At 42.1% G+C, this 15,497-nt stretch overlaps 1 protein-coding gene across 2 annotated transcripts in view; it reads left to right on the forward strand.

Moving 5' to 3' along the window:
- The window catches only part of MBOAT1 (membrane bound O-acyltransferase domain containing 1), a 115,644-nt gene that overhangs the window by 47,401 nt on the left and 52,746 nt on the right, over positions 1 to 15,497 (forward strand). For both annotated transcript variants that reach the window (XM_055323401.1, XM_055323400.1), the window contains exons 2-3: positions 11,712 to 11,857; positions 13,102 to 13,179. In XM_055323401.1, coding sequence (XP_055179376.1) covers positions 13,133 to 13,179 — 47 coding nt within the window. In that variant the 5' untranslated portion in view covers positions 11,712 to 11,857; positions 13,102 to 13,132. The remainder of the gene's footprint in view (positions 1 to 11,711; positions 11,858 to 13,101; positions 13,180 to 15,497) is intronic.

A 15,497-nucleotide genomic window follows, 5' to 3' on the forward strand; every position in this document is an offset into this window, starting at 1 on the left:
GGCATTGAAAGGCACAAACTTCCAGTTGAAAACCAGTCATGGAAATGTAATATACAGCATGGCGACCGTCATTAACAATACTGTGTTGTGTATTTGATAGTTGCTAAGAGATAGATCTTAAAAATTCTTGTCACAAAAAAAAAAAAATTCTTGTCACCAGAAAAAGAACTGTAACAATGTGTGGTGATGGATGTTAATTGGCTTATTGTGGTAATCATAACATAATGCACAAAAATATCAAGGGGCACTTGGCTGGCTCAGTCAGAAGAGCATGTGACTCTTGTTCTCAGGGTCGTGAGTTCGAGCCCTAAGTTGGGTGTGGAGATTACTTAAATAAGTGAATATATAAAAACTTTAAAAAAATATATTTATTTATATTTACATATTTATATATATTTTTATTATATATATATATTTTTAAGTTTTGAAACTAAATATCAGATCTTTTTTTGTACACCTGAAACTAATATGTTATATGTTAGTTAGATATTAGTAAGGTAAAGTTGCCCCAAACATTACACTTCCTAGTTAAGTGGTTCTTCCTTCTGTACTTCTGTCCCTTCTTCCCACTGTTAGTCTTAGGGTTCCTCACTCAGACCTTATTCTGAGACGGTCCTCTCAGACCTCCTGCATCCCATCTTACTTCCATCCCACATCCAAGGCTGGTAAAGAATTGCAAGCAGGTACACTGGACCAGAGTCGGGACACCTTAGTTCTCAGCTCTGAGAACAGCCACTCGGTAGCTGTGTGACCCAGGCCAAGTCATTGACAGTCTCTGGGCTTCACTTCTCTCACCTGGAAAATGAGATGTTGGAATGACAGGTGAAGGTTTAATTAAGTGAATCATCCATGGTGGCTAAGCAGATTGTTTCTGGATCCAGAATCCCTGAGTTTAAATTCTAGTGTTGCCAGTGACTAGGTATGTGATGTTTGTGAAAATGTCTTAACTTCTCTGTGACTTAATTTACTTTTGTTTAAAATTTACTGTGCCTCAAAGAGCCTCAAGAAGTTGTGAATGTTGAAGGAGTAACACAGGAGGACTTAAAGCAGTGCCTGGGATGTACACACCCTGCTGCTAGTTATTATTATCGTGTTGCTGTTGTTGTCACTTTTGACTGGCTAACAATGGAATTCATTCTAGTGGGCAGATCACATCTCCAGAGGATATATAGGTGGCTGTCTGTGGACAGGGTTTTCAGGACTCCTCAAATGGTCCTGAATTCTATTCAGTCTTCCTGCCTCCTTGGCCCAGGATTAGAAGTATATGATTTATGGGGTGGGAGATAAGCTGGAGACAGATCCTTAAAAAAAGATGTCACCCACATATTTTCAGGTTTTACTCTGCCGTGGCTAAACAGACAGCATAAACATTTTTTTTTGCCCCTGTATCCACTGGAGTTCATTTTTAAAGCATTTTAATTTTAAATCATAACTAATACATGACACAATATTTACAGAATAGGGCAAGCTGCAAGTCTTCCTGTGCAGTGTAAATGAGCCAAGAATACAGGATTTTTTTTTCCTTTGAAGTAAGAGAGGGATTATCTCATTCCAGAGGGACTGGATGACATACCCTGAACTGGGGGCAAGGAGGCTTCTGATGTGAGTATACAAACTCCAAAGAGAAAGTCTATGGAAGTCTCCGAGATGAGTTGTTGGAACTGGCTTTGAGCCCCACCTCCTCACCCTACAAGATGGAGATCTTGAGAGGCAATCGCAGGCAGTGGCTAAGCATGTCAGTTTAAGTCCTGATGCTCCTCTCTGGTGGAGGAGCTTTGGAGTCCTTTATGTTGTGTCTGAGATCCTCGGTAGGACATTGAGGCTTGCCAAGAAGGTTAAGTCAGGTAATGGGTGTGAAGCACTTAGTATCACAGCCAACATTTGTTGAGCTCAGTAAATGTACATGCCCAATAAATGCCTATTGTTATTACTTAAAACTTGTGTGTTTTAAACAAAGCCTACGGGTTGTGTAAAGCCATTGTAGGCCAATGAGCTTTTTTTTTTTTAAGTATTTATTTATTTGAGAGAGAGAGTGCCTGAGAGCAGGAGCAGAAGGGGGAGTGCAGAGGGAGCGAGAGAAGCAGACTCCCTCCTGAGCAGGGAGCCTGATGTGGGGCCCGATCCCAGGACCCTGGGATCATGACCTGAGCTGAAGGCAGATGCTTAACCAATTGAGCCACCCAGGCGCCCCTGCCAATGAGCTGTTGATAGCTGTGGGGTCAGGGAGGCAGGGGGCAGGGACACCCCTCTCCTGTGGGTGGGCCGAGAGACCCTTCCAGGGTGTAGGAGGTTCCCACATGTGCCAAGATGCACAGCTCCTCACAGCCTTGCCTTTGGGGCTTGCTCACTTTCCACACGTGGGTGCAAGGGAAATGAAGTGTGTTTCATTCCTGCAGTTTGAGTAAAGGATTTTTACTGGGCGGTATGATGGGGTTGAATCGTGGTCCCCCACCAAATCCAGATGTTGAAATCCTAACCGTTTGTGAATCCAGCCACCATACCATAACCGTTTTGGTTTTCATCCTCCTCACGTGTGAAATAGGGAGGAAGCTACTTCAAAAAGTTGTTACAAAGCTTAAATCAAATAGTTTACATGGGGTTTAGCACTGCACCCGACACGTGGTGAGCACTGGATGAATGGCACGTATGGTTATGGTGGGCCACTAAAAGCCCATTTCGTTTTAAACCACACACGTGGATGATCAACTTTAAATGATATTTGCTTATCGACAAGCTTCGAAAAAATCAGCTCATTACACGTTTAAAAGGACTTCTTGCTGAGGTTCCAAGGCGTTGGAACAGAAGCGTCACAAGGATCTCTTTGAAAGTGCAAAGTAGCAGAAGAGTATGGTACAAACACTTTTTGTTCTGTGCTGCAGAAGGGAATAGGATTTCTTGTCATCTCCCCCAGCCACATTTATTAGTAGGAGGCAATGCAAGAGAGTACTGTTTGTGGAGGAGGAATGGCTGGCCTTTAAATAAGGAATTGTTTAATTAGATTGGTTTTGTCTGGGAGCATATAAGGCAGTGTTGCTTGAGAGAAACATTCCAGGCCTGGATGGTCGCCTGCGCCTCATTGGTGAGCCACCATCGTAGAGGAAATAATTTTGCACTGTAATATTTGCTGTTTGTTAAAAATAGACTGCTTGCATCTCTTCATTAGGAAGAAGGCAATGTTTTTTGCTCCTGGCAAAGTTCGTTTCTCGTTGGAAGGATATGAAGGCCATGGAACAGAAATCCCCAAATAATGCCTTTGTAGCAGCACATAACTGCTGAAAGATTTAAGATTTAAGACATACATTAGAAAATTGCAGCACAGTTTGCTTGTGTTTTGGTGAAATAGGGAGTCAAACCCTTGGGCTTGTGTTTTATTTTCTTGCAATGACTTTGAAATCTTGTAAGAGCCGTGGAAATTGAGCTCCTGTTGAATCTGAGGTATGTCAGGCTTGCGTGTGTGGAAGAGACTGACCAAAACAGCTGTGCTCTCCTGTTTCCTTGTGCATAAGGACCCACACAATACTTTAATTGTGCAGAGCATATTGTTGAATATCACAAATGAAAGCGCAGCTTTCTTTTCTGCTCCGGAGAGGGTGTGTCAGCACAAAAGTAGAGACGTTGCACATGTTCCTTTTAAATGTGAAGTTTATTTAAGAGCATCATGGTACAGATTTTATTCTTTCTGGCCGTCCACACTGTTACCATTGACATTTTGCCACGTATAGAACGTGTTTTTCTTTAAGAGCAAACTTGTTACAGGTTGTTTTTTTTTTTTTTTTACTTATGGCTAATTCTTCCCTGAACTTTATCTGCAGTTGGTGCTAATAAATGCAACCTTGAGGCTTAGGGATTTTAATGAAGATTTTTTTAAAAAAAAGATTTTATTTATTTACTCATGAGAGACACACAGAGAGAGGCAGAGACATAGGCAGAGGGAGAAGCAGGCTTCCTGTGGGGAGCCCGATGCAGGACTCGATTCCAGGACCCCAGGATCCTGATCTGAGCCAAAGGCGGACACTCAACCACTGAGCCACCCAGGCACCCCTAAATGCAGATTTTTAAGTTTCTTAGATTGCCTTGATGGTGTGTGTGTGTGTGTGTGTGTGTGTGAAAATCCACATGGAGTTTACAACTATAAATTGTAAAAAAAAAAATTACAGAAAATTTGCTTTGTTTCCTGTCACCTGACAAAATAGCCAACTTCCACTTTGTGTGGTACGTTTGCCTTTTTTCCTAATGCCACTATTCGTTTTTTTTTTTGACATAGTTGTAAACATACATACAATTTTATACTCTGTGTTTTTTAATTAGTTATAACAAATGCTTTTCATCTGATTATAGGCACTTTGCATGCCCAGTTTTAATACTGTTACACTGCATAGGTCTACGCACTAATTACTATCCTCCATGTCCTGTGTTTAAAAGGTAGATCTTACTTTATTTTGTTTTATAAGTAATACCTTCACATTTTCTCAGCATTTCACCTTCTGTTATCCAACAGATGGATTTCCAGGAATTGGTTGAATGTGCAGCTTATAGCAAATACCAGCACAGTGCTTTCAAGAAGGATTATACCTCAAGGTACATCCTTGAGCTGTTTCATATGTTAACCAGCGTCTTTACTAGTTGTTGAACTTTTAGGTCCCTTCTTCTTGGGACTGGAAATAATACGGCGGTAAAAATTTTTGTGTAAAATTTTGTGCACATTTCTAATAGTGGCGATGATGATTGGTTGAAAATTTACAGCCATGGCTAGCTATGCAAAAAAATGTGACTTTGAAATTCCTCCCTGCTGCACTTTATTTAGCTTTCAAGCGAAATTTCCAGTTATAAGCAGCTCCCTAAAGTTTTGTCTGCCCCTGCCCCTAGGAATAAGCTAAGCCTGAAGGGTCCACATACCTTTGGAGCCATGGTGAGGGCCTCAGGTCCTTGTGCCACTGGGGCCTCGCTGGCCTCTGCTGGAATGGAGCCTCTCAATTTGGTTTTGCTGCTCTTTGCTGCTTTGTCCTCTGTACCATGCAGTGTCTCCCGTGGCTCCTGGGGGCAGGTTCACACTTAGCATCCACATCAGTGAAACCCCAAGACCTTCTCAGGCCTGTCAGCCCTCTGCCGGTCTCTCAGCTGCTCCCGGAGCCTGGGAGAGGGGCCTGAGTGATGCCTCTGGTTTGTGTACTTCATCACCTTCTGAGCCTCTTGGAAGCACTGCTGGCATCACCTGGGGCTGCGTTGAGAAGCCAGGCAACCAGTGTCCTATGGAAATACTTGTATCATTCCTCCAGACTTCTTTCCTTTATTTGTAGAGACTGCTTAGACTTTTTCAGATTTCTCTCTGCTTTAGGTTTACGAAACCCAACTTGGGAGTTGGAAAACCCAGAGATTGACTCTTTGTCGTAGGCTGCATTGCCTCTCCCTGTGGAAGAAAGGACACATGGAAAATTCTGGCCGTTGCCTGAACATGTGGTGGGAAAGGGAACCAGTACAAGGGCAGCAGGGAGGAGGCTGGGGAAGCCAGATCGTAATAGCTCAACAGTAGTTACTGTGTGTTGAGTTACTCTACACATAATTCGTTATGTTATCATAGTGGGTGTAGAATAATATTAATAGCAGGTGCCTGTCAGCACCAGGCACTGGGGAGCCAGTTCGTAATAGCTCAATAATAGTTACTGTGTATTGAGTTATTCTACACATAATTCGTTATCATAGTGAGTGTAGAGTGATATTTATTAATGTTAATTAGAATAATATTAATAGCAGGTGCTTGTCAGCACCAGGCACTGTTTGAAGTAATCTTACGTATTTAGTTCCAACAAGCCTGTGAAGTGGTACCACCACTATTACCCCCATCAAATGAACTAAGAGTAGAAGCACAGCAAGCTCTTGTGGTTCTTCAGTCAGTAAATGGTGGATCCTGGTTTTGAAGCCAGATATTCGGCTCTAGGTCAACTCTTGCAACACCTGGATCTATTGTTGGTTGTGGGATGCGGGGTCATGAGCCCTTCAAGTGGTTATTATTGAAGGTAGATCTGTTTCTTTTGTAATGGTAATTTGACACGCTTCTTCTGGAAGTTTGATCATTTCATAAAAGGCTTTTGTTATTATTGTTTTTACTATTTAAGAAGACAGGATCCCTTTATCACTTTGATTTGTTTCTGTACTTACGTGTATCTATTACCTCACTAACTTAGGTGTTTCTCCAATTTGGGTAGTTTCAACTTCTGGTAGTCACCAGAGTTTAGTATCTATCATCTCAGGCCAGTGATTTGCTTTCCAGAGTTGTGTAATTTTTAAAACCTGTTTGTTATGGGAAGGCTCAAACACACACAGAAGTGGAGAAGTTAGTAGGATGAGCGTTCTTAGGCTCAGCACTCACTTTTCAGCTCATGGCCAATCTTGTTTCATCTATACCATGATTTGTTAACACTGGCTCTCCTGACCTGTTGGGTCAAAATATTCTCTGTTGTGTGGGGCTGTCCTGTGCCTCTTCAGATATTATCCTCTACCCACTAAATACCAGTAGCATTTCTTCTGGTTATGACAACCAAAAATGTTGCCTAAGGAGCAAGTCTTCCCCTGAGAACCACTGATTTGTACTCCCTCCACTCTCCCTATCCCTTCAAGATTATTTGAAGGCAGATCCTATACATTAAATCAAAACACATTTTGAGTTGTGTTTCTGAAAAACAATGCCTCCAATTTTATTGGTCCTATATATAGAGAGGAAAGAAGTAATGATCTCATTCTGTCCCTATATGAATTAGTGTCATGGCAGCCTGCCCCCATCGGCTGCAGAGATGGTCATAGTTCATTCCAGCTACTAGAGTTGATATGAAGTAGCAAATGCAAAGAAATTGGTACCATGCTTCAGCCTAAAGTTTAAAAAAATGTTTTGTGGTAAAATAGACAAAATATAAAATCTTCCATTTTAACTATTTGTAAGCATACAGTGCAGTTCAGTGGCATTAAGCACATTCCCATTGTTATGCAACTATCACCACCACCCATCTCCAGAATTCTTTTTATCTTGCAAAACCGAAACTCTGTATCTGTTAAATAATAACCCCATTCCCCCACCCCTCAGTCTGTCTACTATGAATCACCTTTCTACTCTCAGTCTCAATGAATTTAACTGCTGTATTCTAGGTACTTCATTTAAGCGGAGTCATGCAATAGTTTTCCTTTTGTGACTGCATTATTCACTTAGCGTAATGCCCTCAAAGTTTATCCATGTTGTGGCATATGTCAGAATTTCTCCCATCTCAAGGCTGAATAATATTCCATTGTGTATTAGGCCACATTTAAAAAAAATTATTTATTTATTCATGAGAGACACCGAGAGAGAGAGGCAGAGACACAGTCAGAGGGAGAAGCAGCCTCCATGCAGGGAGCCCGATGTGGGGCTTGATCCCGGGACTCCAGGATCACGCTCTGCACCAAAGGCAGGCGCTAAACCGCTGAGCCACCCAGGGATCTCCTGTTATACCACATTTTGTTTATCCATTCATCCGTTGATAGATGCTTGGGTTGATTCCACCTTTTGGCTATTGTGAATAGAGCTGTTACAAACATGGGCGAAGAAATATATCTTCAAGACCCCACTTTCAGTTCTTTTGAGTAAATACCCACAAGTGGATTTGCCAGATCATATATATAATGTATAATGGTAGGTTTAATTTTTTGGAGAACCGCCATGTTGTTTTCCACAGTGGCTGCACCATCCTACATTCCTACTTGCAATGCAGAAGTGTTCTAATGTCCTCATCCTTGCCAACATGTATTTCTTTTTTTAAATAATAGCCATTCTAATGGGTGCGAAGTGGTGTCTAACTGGTTCAACTTGTGCCTTTTAAGATATACATCTGATAGTGGAAAAGCAGTTCTGTTAGAAGCCTCCTGTAGAACTAAGCAGTGCTGCTGTGTTTCCACTTTTGCCTTGGAACAGTTTGCCAGGGAACATTCAGATAGCCGTCCATGACTCACTCCCGGGAAGAGGATGAGCGAGTGGGTTGTGTCTGTGTGGAGGAGGAAGCTTGCAGTCCCTAGCGAAGTCTTGCATTTAAACATTAACTACTAACAGTTAAAGGATTCAGGTTAGATTAGCATCAGGGGCCATTAGAGCCAGAAAAGACATTAGAGACCAGGTCTACCAAATCACGTTTGGCAACCCCCTCCAAAAAAACTGAAACCCAGAGCGTGTCAGTCTTCTTGACTTGGTGGTAGTGACAGTTTCATGCCCGCTGTCCCCAGTACCTGGCATGCAGAGTCAACCTGTGAATGTTTGTAGAATTATTCAAGGAATTACCTAAGGCTGCCCAGCTGATACCTGAGAGTCAGAACTAGGGCATTCAGTCAGGTTCAGGTGAGATTATGGTGGCTGAAAGATGGCAGATAGCGTCAGTGACCCAAGCAGTCTTCATTCACTTCTTCATTTCTTTATTGATCGCTGGAATGACAAGATGAGATGGAATTTTTGCACGGTGAGCCTTATTCTTCCTTGGAGGGCAGCAGGGACCCACTTTCTTTAAGACAACCCAGCTGATGACTGTCGGGGGGCTGAGGAAGGGCCAGCTGAGTGACAGCCACCAAGCTTAAATCTGTTCCATCTTATCCCTGCCCCGCAGCCTTTATGGTCCCATCCTCCCATCCTCCCATCCTCTACTTGTGCCTTTCTTCTTTCTGGGAAAGCCTAGTTCCTCCTGGGTACCTCTGTGTGTGGGGGGGGTCTCTATCTTTAGTCTGCTAAAGCAGGTGTTCTCTATCTTGCCTGCTTACCAGAACCATCGGGATGCATCGGAAAGTCCTGATGCCAGGCCAGTTATATCAGAAGGCCTGGGGACGGGACCCCAGCAGCAGTATTTTTAATGTCCTTAACCACCCCCCCCTTTGCCTTCCAGTTTTTACCTAAACATTTTTTTCCTCCTTATTATTAGCCTGAGTCTCCTCCTTCCTTAGCCATGAAACTTCTTTTACTTATTTGGATCTAAAGGGCACATAATATAAGAGAATGATAATGTAGTAAGTTCACACAATGTTATTGTTACTTTATGATCACTTGTAGGTTGTTACACTCCTTTCTCAGAGTATAAGCTCCTGAAGGCAAGGGCGGTGGCTCCTTTCTCCTCTGTCTCACTGTGTCTCAAAGTGACTGTGCATCACCATCCCTTGGGGGGCTTTAAAGCAGCCCACCTTGAGAACGTCTAATTTAGTAGGTCTCAGGTGGGACATAAGAATTTGCATTTCTGACAGATATCCACGTGATGCTGATGCTGCTGGTCTGGGGACTACACTTGAGAAAGCACTACTCTACCCTTTGAATCATTCCTCATGTGCAGGGGCACTCAGTAATTACTGGCCTACCCAAAGTTATGGAACAGATTTCCCCTTGGATGCTCTCCTAAATGACTATGTTCCTCTGTGGCTGAGAGAATGAAAGAATATTTGATTGATCACCTACAGATGATCCTAACTTCAACTTTATGGTTGCCAATTCCTTTATATTTTGAACCTTGCTAAGATGGTTATTTTTCTCTCCATTGGGTGTGTGTGTGTGAGAGAGGGTTGTTGTTGGTGTATTTAGGCTACATAAAAAGGTAGGACTTCGTGGGGAGATGGGATAATTGGGTGATGGGCATTACGCTAGGCACCTGATGTGATGAACACTGGGTTTTATACACAACTGATGAATGAATTATTGAACTCTAAATCTGAAACTAATAATGTACTGTATGTTGGCAATTGCATTTAAGTTAAAAAAAAAAAAAGTATGACCGTAACATGTAGGCTCAGATCACAATTCACTTCCTCTCTGGCTTTCAGGATAGAAAGTGGTGGCAGAGGCACCTGGGTGGCTCAGTGGTTTAGCTTCTGTCTTTGGCTCAGGGTGTGATCCCTGGGTCCTGGGATCGAGTCTCACATCGGGCTCCCTGCAGGGAGTCTGCTTCTCCCTCTGCCTATGTCTCTCCCTCTCTTTCTGTGTCTTTCATGAAAAAATAAATAAAATCTTTGAAAAAACAAGAAAGTGATGGCAGGCAAGAGCGGGTATAGTTTTTGGAAACATCAGTAAAGAATGATCTTCTAATAGAGGGGGGTGGGAATTCAGCACAATTTTTAAAAACGACACAGAAGGGCTGCCTGGATGACTCAGTTGGTTAAGCAGCTGACTCTTGATTTTGGCTCGGGTCTTGATCTCAGAGTTGTGAGTTCGGGCTCCGAGTTGGGCTCCGTACTGGGCATGGAGCCTAATAAAATGGTAATAATAAAATAAATAAAAAAAATGAAACAAAATATTCTTCAAAAGCATTTCTGTGGATTATCAGGAGTCCATAGTAGCCTTGATTTTTACTGGGAAAACAAAATGAACTCAGGGGGCACCAATGTTGCCCCCTCCAGCCCCACCGCGGCGACAGCCCTAATGAGTTTCACCAACAGCCACAGTTTTCTGTAGTGTAAGGGACTGTGGAGACTAAATTTGAGGCTCTATATAGATATCTATATCCTTGCTCCCTTTTATGTTAAATGTCTTCTAAAAGTGAAGTTTTCATTCTGAATACTCTTGAGAAGGTTGATCCACTTTTCCGGTTGTCACTGACGGTTACATCACTTGAAAGATCAGCTGAACTTTCCCATGGGTATCAGGGAATTATTTTTATATATTCCTTTAGGTCTAATATTTTTGACAGAGAGATCAATGGGATTTTTCTAGGGAATTTGTTGCCTGTTTTGCATAATTAGCAGGAAGTTTAAAGGGAGGCTATTTTCTTCTTCTTTTTTTTTTTTGAGACTTTATTTGAGAAGGAGGGAGAGCATAAACAAGGGTGGAGGGGTAGAGGGAGAGGGAGAAGCAGGCTCCCTGCTGAGTAGGGAGCCCAACATGGCTCCATCCTAGGGCCCTGGGATCATGACCTAAGCTGAAGGCAGACAGTGGTTAACTGATTGAGCCCCCAGGCACCCCGAGGCTCTTTTGTTTTATATATGGATTTTTAATGCTACCCCTTGGACTTGACCAATGCTTTTGTTAATTTGGTGTTAATTTAAAATGAGAAAAATTAGGGGCACCTGGGTGGACTCAGTAGGTTAAGTCTGCCCTAGGCTCAGGTCATGATCCCGGGGTCTGGGGATCAAGCCCCGTGTCAGACTCCCTGCTCATCAGGGAGTCTGCTTCTCCTTCTCCCTCTGCCCCTCCCCTCAAGTTATGCCCATACTCTCTCTCTCAAACAGATACAATCTTAAAAAAATGAGAAAAACTAGAGTCAAAACAGCTGATGATTACTTTGGAGAGACGGATTTAGTTTTTTAGGTATTAAATGAAGACAGCGTCATGGATTTGATTCATTTGTGTCTCTAAGGGAACACGTGCTTTATTTTAAGATCATGCTGTGGGTGAGCATGGGGTGGGGCAAAAGAGACCCAGTAAACTGACCTCACCATCACTGAGGTCCTTTTACATTAAAAAGCCCTCTTTATGGGTGGAAAAGCAACCTTGGCTAGTTTTAAAGGATTGGAAACATAACTCAGGTTCCTCACTTCTTACACCAGATGAAGGCATGGTTAATTTTTAGCCCCTGAACCTTTTCCAAATGAACACACTGCTGAGAAGAAAATCCAAGGCCAAGTCTTAGAGGCCCTTTGCTCTAGAAATCTGAAAAGAGTAAAGAGAACTTACACAGGTAAAAGGGTAAAGGTTTTGAGTCTCTCTCTCTCTTTTTTCCCCTGTACAGGTGAATTTTGTGGCATGCCAGCTCTTTGCTTTGTTTGCTGCTTTCTGGTTCCGCATCTACTTAAGTCCTGGTAAAACCAGTCCCGATGTCCGGCACGCACTTGTCACCATTTTTGGCATCTATTTTGTCATCTTTTGTTTTGGCTGGTGAGTATGAGCCTCAGGAATACTAATCTTTATCCTTTGGGTAATACTCTTTGTGGCAATACCCTTGGCATTTCCCAGGCACCAAGGAAAGAAATATATTTACTGCTATTATAAACTAATGGAGATGTTCCAGGAATGTCCATTAGCGGTAAGAACCTAGAACTACCCGTTAGAAGTCAGTTCAGTGAATTTTTCTATAAGTTATGCTTCTATTGATTTCACCCTGGGTCATGTAAATGAATCAAGATTTCATTTTCCGGGTGAGGGACCTTTCCTATCTGTTGTAGATATTGATGGTGTTTTTCTTGCGTTACTGTTAGAGCTAATCGGTGTTAGTCCTATGCCTGGAGTAGAATAATAGTTTTAGTGCTGGTTTGAGGAAATGCGAGTCATAGCTCAACAGAGAGAGCCCATAGATGACACTTCTCTACTACATAAACGGACCGGTTACCGTGGGAGTGGCACTTCTCAGGGAAAAAATTTTAGGAACCAACATTTTTAGACATACAACATACAACCTAAATTTGTGAATTTATTCAGAATACTAGAATACTACTCTTCAATAAAAATTTGAGAAAGGATGATACATATTTTGAATCAGCTGTCAGGAGATAATCTTGATATCTGGGAAAGGTCAGTTTGAGTCCTGATTTTTTTTAAGATTTTATTTATTTATTAATAAATAAAAAAAAAAAGAGAGAGAGAGAGAGAGGCAGAGACACAGGCAGGGGGAGAAGCAGGCTCCATGCAAGAAGCCGGATGTGGGACTTGATCCCGGGTCTCCAGGATCAGACCCTGGGCTGAAGGTGGCGCTAAACCCCTGAGCCAGCCAGGCTGCCCCCCTCTCACCTTTTTAAAGATTTTAGGGTCCTGATGTTTTAAAATCAAAACAACAACAACAATAAGTTTTGAGAAAAGAACTCTTCTGCATTCTCAGCTGTATGTGTGCAAAAGCATCAGCATTCCATTTATGGGCTCTTGACATCACTAGCACTGCAGTTGGCAGACCATGCCATGACTTTCTCCTGTCATTTCAAGATGTAGTATCTTAATTACACAGAGCAAAAATACTTGATTTATTTTCTCTTACATAAACACGAGGTAATGGATCACGTGCTTTTTGCCGGGGTGGGGGGGTGGGGGGGTGGGGGTGGGAGGGGGGGAGCAGTAGCATCGAGTATCCAGTAGGTATGCTAATTCCGAGTGTATTCAGTGTTTTCCCTTCTCTCCATAATGTTTTAAAGGTACTCTGTACATCTTTTTGTGCTGGTGTTAATGTGCTACGGGATCATGGTCACTGCAAGCGTATCCAGTATTCACAGGTAAGATTCTGGGAGTGAACCAGGCAAGGTGAGGTTTTTCATGACCTCTGCAATGTGTTTCCAGGATAAAGGGGCACCTTCCCTATTTGCCTGTCACAGTGGCATATCCTAAGTGGGATATCCCATATCTCTGGGGTATCAGAAAGAGAGAGGGGGGCCCTTAAACACTGGAAGTATTCAGAGGAAGCTTTGCAAAAGTGGTGGGAAGTCTCAGGTGTCAAAGTAGAAGCAGCCCTGTGGTAGCCACGAACTGGAAACAGTCCAAATGGCCACCACAGTGGGATACTACTCAGCAATAGAAAGGAATGAATGACTGATAACACACAATCACATGGATGAATCCTTGAAATAAATATACAGGAAGAAGGAAGCCACACAAATTCTGTTCTTGAAAATGCAAACTTACCTGTAGTGATAGAGAGCAGATCAGAGCTTACCTGGGTGGGACGGTACAGAGAGACGTGGAAGTAATCAGAGAGGCAGGAAGAAGCATGGGGGTGATGGATATGTTACCTTGAATTTGGCTGTGGTTTTCCAGTGGTGTACCTATGTCAAAACTTTCTGTACTTAAAATATGTACAATAAAATGTTAAGAGCAGAAGAAGTATTCTTACCATGATACTTTCATTCAAAAGTACAAAAGTAACTTAATTCTGCCTTGAAGGCAACATGCTTGGATTATTGATTCAGACACCTGGGTATCATCTATTTAGCTTTGTCTCTGTTTCCCATGGTCTGTAAAAAACCTCAGTATTAATACTGCCTTTCAGTAACGCAGGAATGTAAGCTCTATGAAAACAAAGTTCACAGTTGTATCCTCAGAGCCTAGAACAATACCTGGCACAAGTAAAGACTTAATATTTATGGAATGAATGACTGAATATCTTTGAAAAGACATTTGCCCTGTTATGACTTCTTTTCTGATGGCTTCTCTGAAAAAGCGGGTGCCTTACATCAGCTTCAGAAGGCTCTCTGATTAATAAGGCTGTTAGCATGATGGTTTTCCTTTTGAAAATTGTTGGAATTTAACTTTTTAGTGTATAATTGTGTAAAGTACTCAAAATAAATTTCTGGTTTTCAAGGAAAAATATATTTGCATGATTTTGAATTGTGTTTTCACCCAACTTTGTGTCCAGATGAGCTCTGAAAAACTGGATGGTAATCACCTCTCTTCTGAATGCCTTCCTTGAAGGGGATAGTGTCACTCCTTCAGAAGGGAAATAGGAAATCCACATTTCTAAGCCTAGGTTTTGGGAATGCTTCATATTATGACAAAATGCTGTTTTTAGTGGAGGGTGAAAATGTCTGGCTTTTCCCAAACTTGAGTTTCAGAGCAATTCAACAGTTGATAAAAATGTTGTTGCATCTCTATAGCACATTTTTAACTGCCTTGCAAATTGTGATTTGTCAGCTCTGGCCACACTTGTGGGATGTTGATGGGGTGTGGACCATTTTTCGGAGGGTCAGGAGGCTACACTCACACTTGTTCCAGGCTGGGCCCAGTGTTGGTCTCTGGCCAGGAATGGAACACTCCAGCCTTGGCCAAGCAAGTGGTTTACTGACAGGCTATGAGTGTTTCACCATAATAATATTGTGGTAGCAGAGGGCCGTGTCATAAGACCAGAAAGGACGCCAGAACGAGTTCTTCCCTTCTTTCTTTGCTTGTGTAGTTGCCAAGACAGCAAAAGTAGGGAGTGGTTCATCATTCATGACGAAGAGAAGTTGCTTCCTATTGATGCAAGGAAAGAGCATTAGACTGGAAATCTGGCTCTTTCTAGCAGCATGAGTTCAGAAAGTTCACACAGCTTCTCTGCACATTAGATTTCCCATAAAATGAAGGGCTTGGACTTTAGTTTTCTTCAGGATCAGGATTTCATGATTCTTTGTGAATTGTTTCCTTCCCCTTGCTGAGTTACAAGAGTTCTGTCATATGGCTGGGGAAGGTCAGTCTTTGCTGCTATGGGGAGTTAACCCATTTCTGAACATATCCTATCTGTCTTTGTCTAGAGAATTCTTGGGGCACCAGGTCTGTTTCCTTCCAAAGCCACTCTATTGGACAGAAATCATAGGTGTTAATTTATCATATCTGAATCAACTGGAACAGAATATATAGTTTGTATCTCCCAAGACTGACACGGAATGTGATAATGTGACCAGTTGTAGGGGGTACTGCTTTATGCCCAGTGCTAACTAAGCCAAGCTCCTTTAAATAGTTTTCATTATTTTTAATATCTAAAGTCTTTTTAGTGTATCATTTAATATATTTAATATTTCATATAATTATTGCAAATATATTCTTTCTAGGACAGTCCTATGGG

Source organism: Nyctereutes procyonoides, unplaced genomic scaffold, assembly GCF_905146905.1.
Source record: "Nyctereutes procyonoides isolate TBG_1078 unplaced genomic scaffold, NYPRO_anot_genome, whole genome shotgun sequence".
Taxonomy (NCBI): Eukaryota; Metazoa; Chordata; class Mammalia; order Carnivora; family Canidae; genus Nyctereutes; species Nyctereutes procyonoides.